Raw genomic sequence first — 13069 nt, 5'->3', positions numbered from 1 at the left:
GGTTTCCATTTCAAACCCAGAACCTCGGAGCATTCGAGGAGTGAATGGGGTGGCGGTCCCGGGACCGCCGCACTCCTTTGCCGGCCTGCCCGCAGCGGCGAGCTCTCCCCGAGGTCGGCCCGTCCCCGTCGCCACGCCGGTCGCCAGCGGGACGCGGCCGGCCAGCTCCAACCTGCAGACGGGAGTCGCGCGCTCCGGCGGCCGGCGGGCGGGGCGTCGCCCTGTGACGTCGCATCCCGTTTGTATTCTCCGCCCCTCTCTTCGCCGTATATAAGACTTGGCCGAGCGTTTGCACTCTCACAAGTGTAAGCGGACGTCGGGCGCGGGTCGTTGTTGGAGGTGGGGGCTCGAGATTAAGGCCAACTCGGACGGGTGTCCGCACCTCGGAGGTGCTTGGCCGTGAGGCGACGATGGAGCTCTTGCGGACTATCACCTACCAGCCGGCCGCCAGCACCAAGATGTGCGAGCAGGCGCTGGGCAAAGCTTGTGGCGGGGACTCGAAGAAGAAGCGGCCGCAGCAGCCCCCCGAGGAGCCGCAGCCGCCGCAGCCGCAGGCGCAGGGGCAGCCGGCGGCCCCGCACCACCATCACCACCACTCGCACTCGGGGGCCGAGATCTCGCGGATTATCGTGGACCCCACGACGGGGAAGCGCTACTGCCGGGGCAAAGTGCTGGGAAAGGTGATGAGCGGCGGGCGCCCGGCTTCCTGACGGGAGGGAGGTCTGCCGGGTAGCCCCCGAGCCGGCTGGACCCCGAGTCCCAGCGTCTTGGCTTCTCCGGGTCCTCCGATCTCGGCGGGACGTGGGTGTTCACCTGCCCTGCTCTGGCTTTTGTACGCTGACAGCGCCGGATCGGCTTTACATCCTTAGCCAGGGTTCCAAGTGCCTCCCGCGGCCCAAAGAAATAGATGGTGAGGCCAGAAGCGAGGGCTGTCTGCTCCAGCCCCCAGCTTCCTCCACCTGCTCCGCAGGGAATTTTCCTGACCGGTCTCTTCAGACATCATTTTTCATCTCCCTGCTCCCAGCCCCCTCCATAAAGCTCCTCTTTGTAAAGGAAGAAGGGGAACTGTTTCACTGTTTTCAGGAATGCTTTTCCTTTCTTAAAGGAGCTTTTAAAAAGTACAGAGCACATGTCTGTCCACCCTACCCCGTAATTTTGCTTCCCTAATTTTTAAAATATTTTAAAAAATATCTGCTGTCCATTTTTCTGCCACACTCAATACTGTCTCGGCTTTGTTTCAGGGTGGCTTTGCCAAATGTTACGAGATGACAGATTTGACAAACAACAAAGTCTATGCTGCAAAAATTATTCCTCATAGCAGAGTAGCTAAACCTCATCAAAGGGAAAAGGTGTGTATGACTGTTGACTAAAGTATTTTCTTTGTGTGCAGGGATGGCCCTTCCCTGTTAAGAAAATGTCTTCTGCATGTGTAAGCAACTGGCTTACAGAAGGTGACAGGAGGCTCATCAGCCTTATCTTGCTTTTTCTTTCAGATTGACAAAGAAATAGAGCTTCACAGAATCCTTCATCATAAGCATGTAGTGCAGTTTTACCACTACTTTGAGGACAAAGAAAACATTTACATTCTCTTGGAATACTGCAGTAGAAGGGTAAGCTTTAACTCCTGTTTGAGTCCATTTGCTTCCCCCAAACTGAAATGGGATTCAGATTGTGTTTTATCTGGGATTTTAGCTGTGGTGGGAATTCTTATATTGCAGTGTTAATTTTCATCACTCAACCTGCAAAAGGAAAACTACTGATTTTGATAACTTTGTTTGACAGATTCTCTTTTTCCCTTCTCCTCTTCCTAGTCCATGGCTCATATCTTGAAAGCAAGGAAGGTGTTGACAGAGCCAGAAGTCCGATACTACCTCAGGCAGATTGTGTCCGGACTAAAGTACCTTCATGAACAAGAAATCTTACACAGAGATCTCAAACTAGGTAAGCCCTTTATTCCAAACACTGACTTTTGCCTTAAAGAGAGGTGTTTTCTTCTCTGTCTTCCTTGTTATGTATTAATGTTCTTAATTGGGATCTAGCCTATGCAATCTCCTTTTTGAATCGGTGACTTTCATAGTGAACACCCGATTGCCTGCCTCCAAAGAATGTGTGTGTATTTGGTTAGAACATATTTTCAAGGGGATTCAGGTTTTGTTTTGTTTATCGTCCAGGGAACTTTTTTATTAATGAAGCCATGGAATTAAAAGTCGGGGACTTCGGTTTGGCAGCCAGGCTGGAACCCTTGGAACACAGAAGGAGGTAAGAGTCAGAAAGATACATCCTGACAGGATTTTACAAAGATGCCCTTATTTTTTTTCCAAATGTTTTGGAGAAGGTCCATTGATACTAACATCCACAAACCATGATAATGTTAATCCATAGAAAGAGTAAGTGCCCACTATGAACTAGGCAGAGTACCTTACGCCTATGAGTTGATTATGAAAGAAATTTGTCTCATGTTTGCCTGACATGTTACACAAATGCTATGCTGTATTTGGTCTCAGTTGGTTAAAAACACTTTGTCATGTAGCTGAAGAAAACCGGGCACATATTAAAAAAATTATTCAGTTGGTCAAATATTAATTATTGAGATGCCAAAAATTAAAAAGTCAAATTTTTCTAAATAGGAATTAAATAGGAATACAATATTTCAGAGGTTTTTATCCAGAGAACTAAGTGTAGACAGTAGGACCATTCTTAATGAGATCTTCCTGTTTTGTTTTTCCAGAACAATATGTGGTACTCCAAATTACCTCTCTCCTGAAGTCCTCAACAAGCAAGGACATGGCTGTGAATCAGACATTTGGGCCTTAGGTTGTGTAATGTAAGTAAAGGTACCAAAATTATAAAAAAGCAAATTCGTATTTAGAATTTAATAGTCAAAGAGAGTTGCTTTGTTACCATTCCTGAAGAAGTGTTTCTTTGCACACAGGTATACAATGTTACTAGGAAGACCCCCTTTTGAAACAACGAATTTGAAAGAAACTTACAGGTGCATAAGAGAAGCAAGGTATACAATGCCATCTTCATTGCTGGCTCCTGCTAAGCACCTAATAGCTAGCATGTTGTCCAAGAATCCAGAGGATCGTCCCAGTTTGGATGACATCATTCGACATGAATTTTTTTTGCAGGTTGGCATGTTTCTTGTATCTTTTTAGTCTGTTCAATTGATCACAGTTATTCAACCAACTGGTTACTAAAAATCTTTTCTGGTACTCCACAGGGCTTCACTCCAGACAGACTCTCTTCTAGCTGTTGTCATACAGTTCCAGATTTCCACTTGTCAAGCCCAGCTAAGAATTTCTTTAAGAAAGCAGCTGCTGCTCTTTTTGGTGGCAAAAAAGACAAAGCAAGATATATTGACACACATAGTAAGTTATAAGACTTCTGCTTTTCTGTATCCAGTATTTTATTTAAATTTGATAATTTAGTTAAAAGAATGTTTTTATGTTAGCATAACAGTTGGTATGTTTGAATACTGTTAAACTTTTTATAGCATGATAAATCTGCACTGCAAAATGTGATGGATAGGTTTTTTTTTTTTCATACACAAAGTGTGCTTCTTGCATAATTGCAGCTGATGGTAATGATAAAATGCCGGATTTGCCGTGAATGCTCATAAGCTGGTTATTAATGCAAAAGGAGGAAATGTGGCTAGCTCTGTTCCTACCTTGTTAGCATAGACTAATGCTCATAATTCTTGTCTTTGATTTACAGATAGAGTGTCTAAAGAGGATGAAGAAATTTACAAGCTTAGGCATGATTTGAAAAAGACTTCAATAACTCAGCAACCCAGCAAACACAGGACAGATGAGGTATGCTGGAAAATAATAAAATAGATATAAACACTTTGTGTCATTTCTGCTCTTTGCTAATCATCACATGGGTTATGATTATTACGATTCAAACATGTTTAAAACTTAAAGCTTTTCTTCCATCCATTTAAAAGGAAATATTTTGTTTTTCATTTTAATAATGCATACACTTGAATCCCTGAAACACCTTTTGTGCCCATTGCTTTTTGATCAGCTTTCCCAGCAATTGCCACAATCTCACCTTAACCTAGAATTCTCAATCTTAAATGAATTGTAGATGCTTGACTCATTGTGTTTTTTAGGAGCTCCAGCCACCTACCACTACAGTCGCCAGATCTGGAACACCTGCAGTAGAAAATAAGCAGCAGATTGGAGATGCTATTCGCATGATAGTCCGAGGGACTCTTGGCAGCTGCAGCAGTAGCAGTGAATGTAAGTAGCTGTCAATGGCATTTTACATGAAACTATAAATGCCAGTGCTTAATACTAAGTAAGTGGAGTCCATTTGTTTTGTGGCCCAATTTAACATAGAAGCAGCAAAATCAAAGGATTTGGGAAAAGGCAAGGAACAGTTTCGAGACTTCTGTCCTTTGAAGTCGTGGAGGGAAAGTTAGCAGCCACCAACGCCTAAGGTCTTATTGTTAATTATTTTATATTTTTCCCCTGACTTTTCAGGCCTTGAGGACAGTACCATGGGCAGTGTTGCAGACACAGTAGCAAGAGTTCTTCGAGGATGTCTAGAAAACATGCCAGAAGCTGACTGCATTCCCAAAGAGCAGCTGAGCACTTCTTTTCAGTGGGTCACCAAATGGGTCGATTACTCTAACAAATATGGCTTTGGGTACCAGCTCTCAGACCACACTGTAGGTGTCCTTTTCAACAATGGTGCTCACATGAGCTTGCTTCCAGATAAAAAGTAAGTATATCCAGTTAATGAAGTCCTGTCACTTCTTTAGTCTTGCACTAAAGAAACCTAAAAACAGTGACTAACTGCTTCTGTTTTGTTTCTCTTGTCTCCCTATGGTTCCTGTTCTTCAGAACAGTTCACTATTATGCAGAGCTTGGCCAGTGCTCTGTTTTCCCTGCAACAGATGCCCCTGAACAATTCATTAGTCAAGTGACGGTGCTCAAATACTTCTCTCATTACATGGAGGAGAACCTCATGGATGTAAGTACCTCCTGGCTTTTGGGCAGTGATATCTGAAGTATAGTCCACAGATGAGTAGCATATGCACAGCTCCAAAGCTAGTTAGAAGTGCAGATGTTCATGTCCTGCCCTAGCTCTACTGAGAATCTCTGGGAGGCGGGACCAGGAACCACAAGGCCATTCTGATGCCTACCCAAGTTGGACAGGCATATGGCTAGAAGAACTGGAAATTGCAAAATTTTTATGGCACTTATCCTCCCAATTTCTTCTAGGGTGGAGATCTGCCTAGTGTTACTGATATTCGAAGACCTCGGCTCTACCTCCTTCAGTGGCTAAAATCTGATAAGGCCTTAATGATGCTCTTCAATGATGGTACCTTTCAGGTAAGTGAACATTTCAGCAATGTGTGTATTTAGGTCACAAAAAGTGATTTTTATCCAGCCATTTAATTGTTGGGCACAGTTGTCTAATTCTTGAATGTTTAGAGATGTCTAATGTCTATGTCTCCTTTTGAAAGGTGAATTTCTACCATGATCATACGAAAATAATCATCTGTAGCCAAAATGAAGAATATCTTCTCACTTACATCAATGAGGACAGGATATCTACAACGTTCAGACTGACAACTCTGCTGATGTCTGGCTGTTCGTTAGAATTAAAACATCGAATGGAATATGCTCTGAACATGCTCTTACAGAGATGTAATTGAAAGACTTCTTGAATGGACCCTATGGGACGCCTCTTTTCCACTGTGAGATCTACAGGGAAGCCAGTCAGATGGTCTACAGCATGTTGAAAAAGATGGACAGGTGGTGGTACGAAAACAATTCCTCTAGGGCCTGAGGACTAGATGGAACCAGACCAGGCTGAGGCATACAGTTCTGAACTTTGGACAATCTGAGAGTGAACCAGAATGCAGTTTTCCTTGACGTACCTGTTTTAAAAGGTGTTTCAGACAATTTTGCAGAAAGGTGCATTGACTCTTCTCTCTGTTGAGAGCATTTCAGACAGAGGACTTGGAACTGTGAATATACTTCCCAAAGGGGAGGGAAAGGGAGGAAGCTCCCATGTTGTTTAAAGGCTGTAATTGGAGCAGCTTTTGGCTACTCAACTGTGAACTATGGCCATATATAATTTTTTTTGTTAATTTTTGAAGACATTTGTGGCTGGAAAAGTGCATTCCTTGTTAATAAACTTTTTATTTATTACAGCCAAAAGAGCAGTATTTATTATCAAAATGTCTTTTTTTTTTTATGTTGACCATTTTAAACTGTTGGCAATAAAGAGTATGAAAAAGCAAAAACAGCAGTCTCCTGTCTTTGGTATGGTGCATCACTGCATTGCAACACTCTTTGATCACGGATTCTTGGTACTCCGGCATGACATCAAATATATAAGCATGCTGGAAAGTTAGATTTTTTAGTTGTTGTTTTGTTTCTTTTTTTTAAAATTTTTAATTTAGGAAGTAAATCCTTAACACCTGAAGTACAATCTAACATTTTTGGGTAGATCTAGCTTGAGAAGAGAAGATTATAACAAAAATACTACTCTTGTTAACAACCCAAATCTAGCACTCCTACTAAATCCACAGCCAATTCCCCTGAAGTATTTCCTTAAAGCTCATTTAGCTTGGAGCTGAAAGCCAGAGTCATCCTGTGTAAACAGACCTCTGTTATGTGTCAGTAGGTACAGGAAGCTTATCTTAATATGGGCAAAACTCTATGCTTTATAGTACTTGCACCACCTAAATGTATTACTCAGCTTAAACCTGCCTAAACACTTCCGGTGCCGCTGGCAGTACTAAGAACACCATTCAGTAGTGGGAAGTACTTTGTAAATAAGTCATTTTATTTTCCTTCTGGTGGGTGCATGGTGGATGAGGAATGGTCAAGGAATCAACCTATGGTTTAAGCCCATCATTTATACTGTCAAACTCTCCAAGAGGCCAATCTGAGAATGTTTTTCAGTGGGAGCTAGTCTTGGGCAGGTGTGAAAAGCTGCTCCTTCTATTACTCTGAACTTCCAGTGACCTGTATGAGATGCAAATACGTATTTGTTCAACTGTAATCCCAGTAAGGAAAATACTGTCCTGCAAAAAGCAGCACTCTAATGTATTAGGCTCTGTGGACACTGGAATCCTGTACTAGTATAGAAATGTGGGTGGTACTTTCACATTTTTCTAAAATTCTTACAAACACTGTACCTCTTCTACCTTGTTAATAAATCAGTCACATCTGGGGAATTTGTGGGAGATAGTTAACAGGTCCCAGAACAACTTGACTGGCTGGAGTTCTCAGTGGAGTTGGAGTCCCAACTTCACTGTAGTTAAAGGGCTTATACTAATAGTGAAAGAAGACTAGATAACTACACTGATAGGCAGGAGTGCAAAAACAGGATCTGTTTCTATTCTTACAAGCAGAGAAAAAAATAGGAGTTTGTAAAGAGGAAGAAATGGTCTTTCCTTGTGAGTTTGACAGTGTACATTACTTCACATTTTCATAAAGTATTTACCTATTCACTCTTGAACATCTACCATGTGCAGATCCGGGGCTGGCACTGGAGATGCAGGATGAATCCGAGCCTCTCCCTGCCCTCAAGGAAGTCCCAACACAGTGGAGGAGACAGTGCATTTACCTACTAATCTGATAAGTGTGCCATGATATTATGATAAAGGTATGTATGCACTGAGTGTTGTGGGAACCAAGAACAGGTATCCTAAGGAAGGAGCCCCAGGCATAGGGTGGACTTGGAGAATAGATTCCAGAGAAGACGACTGTCTCTTACTGGGTTTAGAAAAATGGGTGAGGGTTAAACAGAAATGTGAGACAGGGAAGGGCATTCTAAGCAGTGGAAGTAACAGACGCAGATGTCAGAGAGTTTGCGGGAGTGCGTGTGGGGCTTTGAAGCATCACAGGTAAAGGCTGGAAGAAACAGATGTGATGTGTCCCACTGTGTCATGCCAAGGCATTCAGGCTGCACTGAAGGCTATGTGTAGTTACTGAAAGAACTTAAGGAAGAAAGTGACCTTCTATTTTAGTTTTACAAAATGCGTTCTAGGGGCATAGGCAAAATGGGTTGGGAAGAAGATAGAGAAAGACAACCCGAACAGTAGAGAGATTAATGGTGGGACCCAGGTGAGAAAGGGCAAACTGAAAAAGAGCATACAGAATTAGGCAGGAAGTATCTCCTTTAGCCTATCTGGTTTATTTCAGTATTCCCACACCTGAATCCCAGGCCTGCCATATAGTAGTGAGATAATGAATTAATGAATGAAGACAGATTTGGGAGTGACTTAGCTGATCTTAACAGGATTTGGCACCTGACTGAATGTGCAGTCTGAGGGAGTGGGTGAGGGTTGGGATGACTGGCTGAGCAGTCAAGGGGAGGTATCATGTTGTTCTATGGGGCCAGTAACTGAAATAAATTAGGAACATAAAAGGGAGAACCACGTATTCAGGAAAATACAGTGAGTATAGGACATGTTCAATCAGACTTGTGTGAGGACATCAGAGGTCCAGAAAACAGGGGACAGAAGCAAGATTTGTAAGTAACCAGGTTTGAAGTAATATCATAGGAGTAGATGTGAGCACATAGGATGGTGAGTCTCTTTCATCCCCTCTACTTAGATATTTCTTTCTTTCTCTTTCTTTCTTTCTTTCTTCCTTTTTTTTTTTTTTTTTTTACTAAGTCCAGCTATATAAAATGTAACAGTGTTGATGAACCTTTGCAGTGAGGGAAGGAGAAGAAATTCCCAAATAAATTATACTTTCCTATACAAAAGGCCCCTGAATTCCATAAAAACAATTCCAAAATAGCAAATATGCTTAATGAACAGCTTTGAACCTCAAGAATGCTTCTCAGTTAGCCAGCCCAAATCCTGGCAGAGTATATGCTGAGACAAAAGGCAATTTTTAAAGATTAACTTGTTCTGATGCATAGTAACAACTATCTTCAGCTAACTTCAGTGTGGCCATGGCAGGAGCCCAGATCCCACGTTATCTGACATTTACTGCTTTTATATCTTTGTCCCCTCAGCCCTTCAAGAGCAATTTTTGAAAGTAACCCTACGTTTGCTAGGGAAGAAGCACACTACAGTGGAAAAGCTTCAGAATCAGTTCTGAGTTCAAATTCCTGTTCAGCCATGTATTAACAATGTGATCCCATAAATACCTGACGTCTCAGCTTCTGCTTCCTCATCTGTGGAGATGATCATAAAGCACTTGCACACCAAGGGTGCTCAGCAAATATTTGCTCCCTTTCTTCTTCTATTTCCCCTGCCTCCTTCCACACCCATAACAGCAGTAACCCTGGTTACCCAGGGAAGAAACACCTGACTCATTCTCCCCCTTCCGGTCTCTCTGTGTCAGTCGTGTCCAGTCAGGAATACAAAAATCATTTTAGTGCTTCCAAAGAGAAGGAATTTAATGACAGTCATTGGTTATAAAGAGGAAGGAAGAGCCTAGTGGGGGTGGGGGAGGGTGAGGCAGTCCAGGAAACCACTACTATTCCTGCGGCTGGGAGAACCCCAGAGGGAAAGTGGTAATAATGCACTTCAGAACTGGGGCTCTATGGCAGAAAGCAGAGTTCCAGTTACTGCCTACCAGGGATCTGAAATCATGAAACAGAGGTAGTCACGACTTAAGATGACTCCCACACAAATCTGGCTGAGAAAGAATGGGGACAAAATATCCTGGATTCTTCCTTCTTTTTGCTCTTCAGTCTCCTACTGACCGAATGAACCGGAAGCCAAGGGAAAAGGAGCCCAAAAAATGTAGTTGCAGGGGTCATTCTTATATTGTAAAACAAAGCAGGGAAAGGAAAGGGATGCATCTGAGCTTTAACAGCCCAAGAATGACCTACCTTTCTTCTTCCTTTTGCCTTCCATTAATTTCATGCCCATCTCTACCTTCTCTTTTCATCAGTCAGTCCCAAAGAGACCAAAGTGCTAAGAGCTGTGGTTCTCTAAGCAGGAGGTTGACAGGCAGTAGAAGCTTGGAGGAGGAAAAGAACAGGGTGAGGGGCGGGAATCATTTTGCTTTAGGTCTCTGTGATTTGAATCATCATCAGACCTTTTTTACATTACAGGGATTTTAATTTAATGAAGATTGGGTGAATAAAAATGAGTAAGATATATTTTTTCATAAGGTACACAAATCAGTGTTGGTATTTTATAGCAATTTCATGTATGACAGAGTCAGTATATTTCTAAGTTTTGAAATAAATTCTTCTATAAACAGAAACTTGTAGATTTGATTTTCTTTCTTTTTGACTTGCAAGGGATTCTAGGCTGTATAAGCTTAGATTCATGGTTTGTTCTAGCACTTCTTTATGCCCTATTAACTTTAGTAATGGAAAGCATCTCTGTTTGAATTACCACAATTTAGTTATATTAGAGAATTCAAATTAAAAAGTTTAATTCCCATATGCAGTGTTGGAATCTAATATCATGGTTCATCAATGTTTGGAATTCAACTGAAAAGGATATATGGATTTTGCCCCTGGGATTAGCTTTATAATACAGTTATATATAAAATGAAATTGATTTTAATGATTGAGGTACAATAACTTCACTTCCAAATTAAGATAAAAATAACAAATTAACTGAGATATCTCTGCTACAAAATACTGAATTATTAGATATTTTAACCTGACCATGTGGGTTACAACAAATTTTATCTTTTAGGCCTGTAACAAATTAGTACTAGAGGAAAGCAGGCAGCAGGCCTAAATGAAATAAAGTCAACAATGCCTGTCTTTTGTACTGCTTTAGAATCAATGGTAACAAAATAACCTTTAAAACCATTATCATACCAAACATGCCAAAATAATTTAACTGGAATATCGATTTATTACCCGATTTGTGTAGTCCTATAAACGAAAGAATGTTAAACATTCAGGATTATGTGAATTTCAAAGGACCTTAGAATGACATGGAAGATGTTTAAATATTTCAAGTGTTAAGGAAATGTAAAATCATAACATGGGATACAGCTGTCTGGGAGAGCCAGGGCAGACAAGAGAATTAGATAATGACTTAACTAGCAGTTACTGAGAACTGGTTAACAACCAGCATTTTGGGAGGTTGGGAGAGCCTTGATGTGTTGTGGCTGCCAGTTTCTGTGCTATAGGTATTTTCACCTTGGCTGATTTCAAGCTACCAGTGTGATGTCACTGAATGTGGAGTTAGGAGATGTGCAGTAGCACCTCATTAGAAAGTATTTCCACCATACAGAGAGAGTAGATGTAAGTAACTTCAAGAAATAGATAATATTTTTAAGTAATATAGTAAAATAATTAGTGATGCATTCTGAGTATTCATTGCTTTTGTTTTTAATATAATTTAGAAGTGAGTTTATGTAATTTAATTTGAATAATGGCTGTGTTTAAAAACTGGTTGGCTTGGACAATTCCTAATTCCTAATTCCTGAAATTTTAACCATCAGTTCTCATGAGCCGGCATAGGCTAGCTCCAGCACAGCAGTGATAATGACTCAAATATAGGGATATAGACTATATGGGCTCTGAGCGATGATCTGAGTAATTTATAGGATTTGAAAAGTTCCCTCAACATCTCCAGTAGTAGTGCAGTATCTTGCTCTATATGTATAGCTGTATGTTGTAAATAATAGTTTAGCTAGCTTAGCTTACAAACATTGTTTAGATGACATAATAGTTTCTTTAGTTGTGAAATATCTCTTAATTATAACATTTACTATTAGCCCCATAGGTACTTAAGATAATAAGAATGGAATTAATATTTTTTGTTAAAGAATCTCTACATAGGAACTGTATGTTAGTACTACAAATATGTTAGTGTTATAATCCAAATTAAAAAGTGAAATTTTAGTAACATATGGATTTAGAATTTTAAGATGAAATCTTAGGACATTTATATTTACTAGCATAACATATGAGAACTTAAGTATCTCAAACCTGTAAGTTTACTGTGTTCAATTTATTTTTATTTTATTTTTTTTACTAATTTGACAGAGAGAGATAACAAGTAGGCGAGGCAGGCAAAGAGAGACTGGGAAGCAGGCTCCTCGCCAAGCAGAGAGCCTGTTGCAGGGCTTGATTGCATGACACTGGGATCATGACCTGAACCGAAGGCAGAGGCTTTAATCCACTGAGCCATGCAGTGGATTTGTTCAATTTATAAAAATGTTTACATACTTGGGAATTCTTTTTTTTTTTTTTTTTTTTTTTTTTTTCTAAATTTATTTGACAGACAAAGATCACAAGTAGGCAGAGAGGCAGGCAGAGAGAGAGGAAGGAAAGCAGGCTCCTCTGTGGAGCAGGGAGCCCGATGCGGGGCTCGATCCCAGGACCCTGGGATCATGACCTGAGCCGAAAGCAGAGGCTTTAACCCACTGAGCCACCCAGGCGCCCCCATACTTGGGAATTCTTGATGATACATCAGACAACTGCAATATAATATTTTAAAAGGAATCATATATAATTGTAACATGAAAGACAAGGGAATTTAATTTTTAAATTGATCATTTATTAATGTCTCTTTAAAATATTTTATTGAAGCATAAAAATAGAATCAATTTTTAAAAATTTTTTAGTTACTTGACAGAGAGAGAGAGATCACAAGTAGAGAGGCAGGCAGAGAGGGGTGGGGGAAGCAGGCTCCCTGCTGAGCAGAGAGCCCGATGTGGGTTTCGATCCCAGGACCCTGAGATCATGACCCGAGATGAAGGCAGAGGCTTAACCCGCTGAGCCATCCAGGCACCCCTAGAATCAATTTTTAAAGTTAAACTTAAAAATGCAAAGAAACAGAAGTTTAAATACATACGATTTCAGTGTTTTTAAAACAACATACACTTCTGAATATAAAAGTCAACCTCAAGAAAAAATCTCATTAGCAAACTGTTTTCCTGGGAATTTGTATTTGAGGATGAAGATCAATACTTCTAATACAAATATAGAATTCCATTCTAGAATTATGCTTTTGAGGATATGATTTGAGCCAAGAGCTAGTACAAATGAAAAGAGAAGATACAATCTATATAAAGACTAAGGAAAACTTAAGAGCCCAGACTGGAAAATGATAGAGAGGAGACCTTCGTTTGGAGTATAGAGGGTTTCAAAACATTTTCAA

At 40.8% G+C, this 13069-nt stretch overlaps 1 protein-coding gene across 1 annotated transcript; it reads left to right on the top strand.

Annotated features, from left to right (window-relative positions):
• The first annotated feature begins 286 nt into the window (after nucleotides 1–286).
• On the top strand, nucleotides 287–6265 carry PLK2 (polo like kinase 2). Its single transcript, XM_059175037.1, has 14 exons — nucleotides 287–680; nucleotides 1242–1349; nucleotides 1494–1610; nucleotides 1812–1941; nucleotides 2172–2259; nucleotides 2729–2824; nucleotides 2933–3131; nucleotides 3224–3371; nucleotides 3718–3815; nucleotides 4118–4247; nucleotides 4491–4731; nucleotides 4854–4983; nucleotides 5235–5345; nucleotides 5480–6265. Exons 1-14 carry the CDS (start codon nucleotides 411–413, stop codon nucleotides 5669–5671), a joined length of 2058 nt encoding a protein of 685 aa, XP_059031020.1. The 5' UTR covers nucleotides 287–410; the 3' UTR covers nucleotides 5672–6265.
• The last annotated feature ends 6804 nt before the right edge of the window (nucleotides 6266–13069 follow it).

This window comes from Mustela lutreola, chromosome 5 (assembly GCF_030435805.1).
Source record: "Mustela lutreola isolate mMusLut2 chromosome 5, mMusLut2.pri, whole genome shotgun sequence".
In the NCBI taxonomy this organism is placed as follows: domain Eukaryota; kingdom Metazoa; phylum Chordata; class Mammalia; order Carnivora; family Mustelidae; genus Mustela; species Mustela lutreola.
The sequence above is the reverse complement of the archived record's forward strand: the minus strand, read 5'-3'. Positions and strand labels throughout refer to the sequence as shown.

Coding starts and splice junctions, on each gene's coding strand:
- PLK2 (XM_059175037.1), top strand. CDS start 411: ATGGAGCTCTTGCGGACTATCACCTACCAGCCGGCCGCCAGCACCAAG. Junction 3,132..3,223: donor GACATGAATTTTTTTTGCAG/GTTGGCATGTTT, acceptor GGTACTCCACAG/GGCTTCACTCCAGACAGACT. Junction 4,248..4,490: donor CTGCAGCAGTAGCAGTGAAT/GTAAGTAGCTGT, acceptor CTGACTTTTCAG/GCCTTGAGGACAGTACCATG.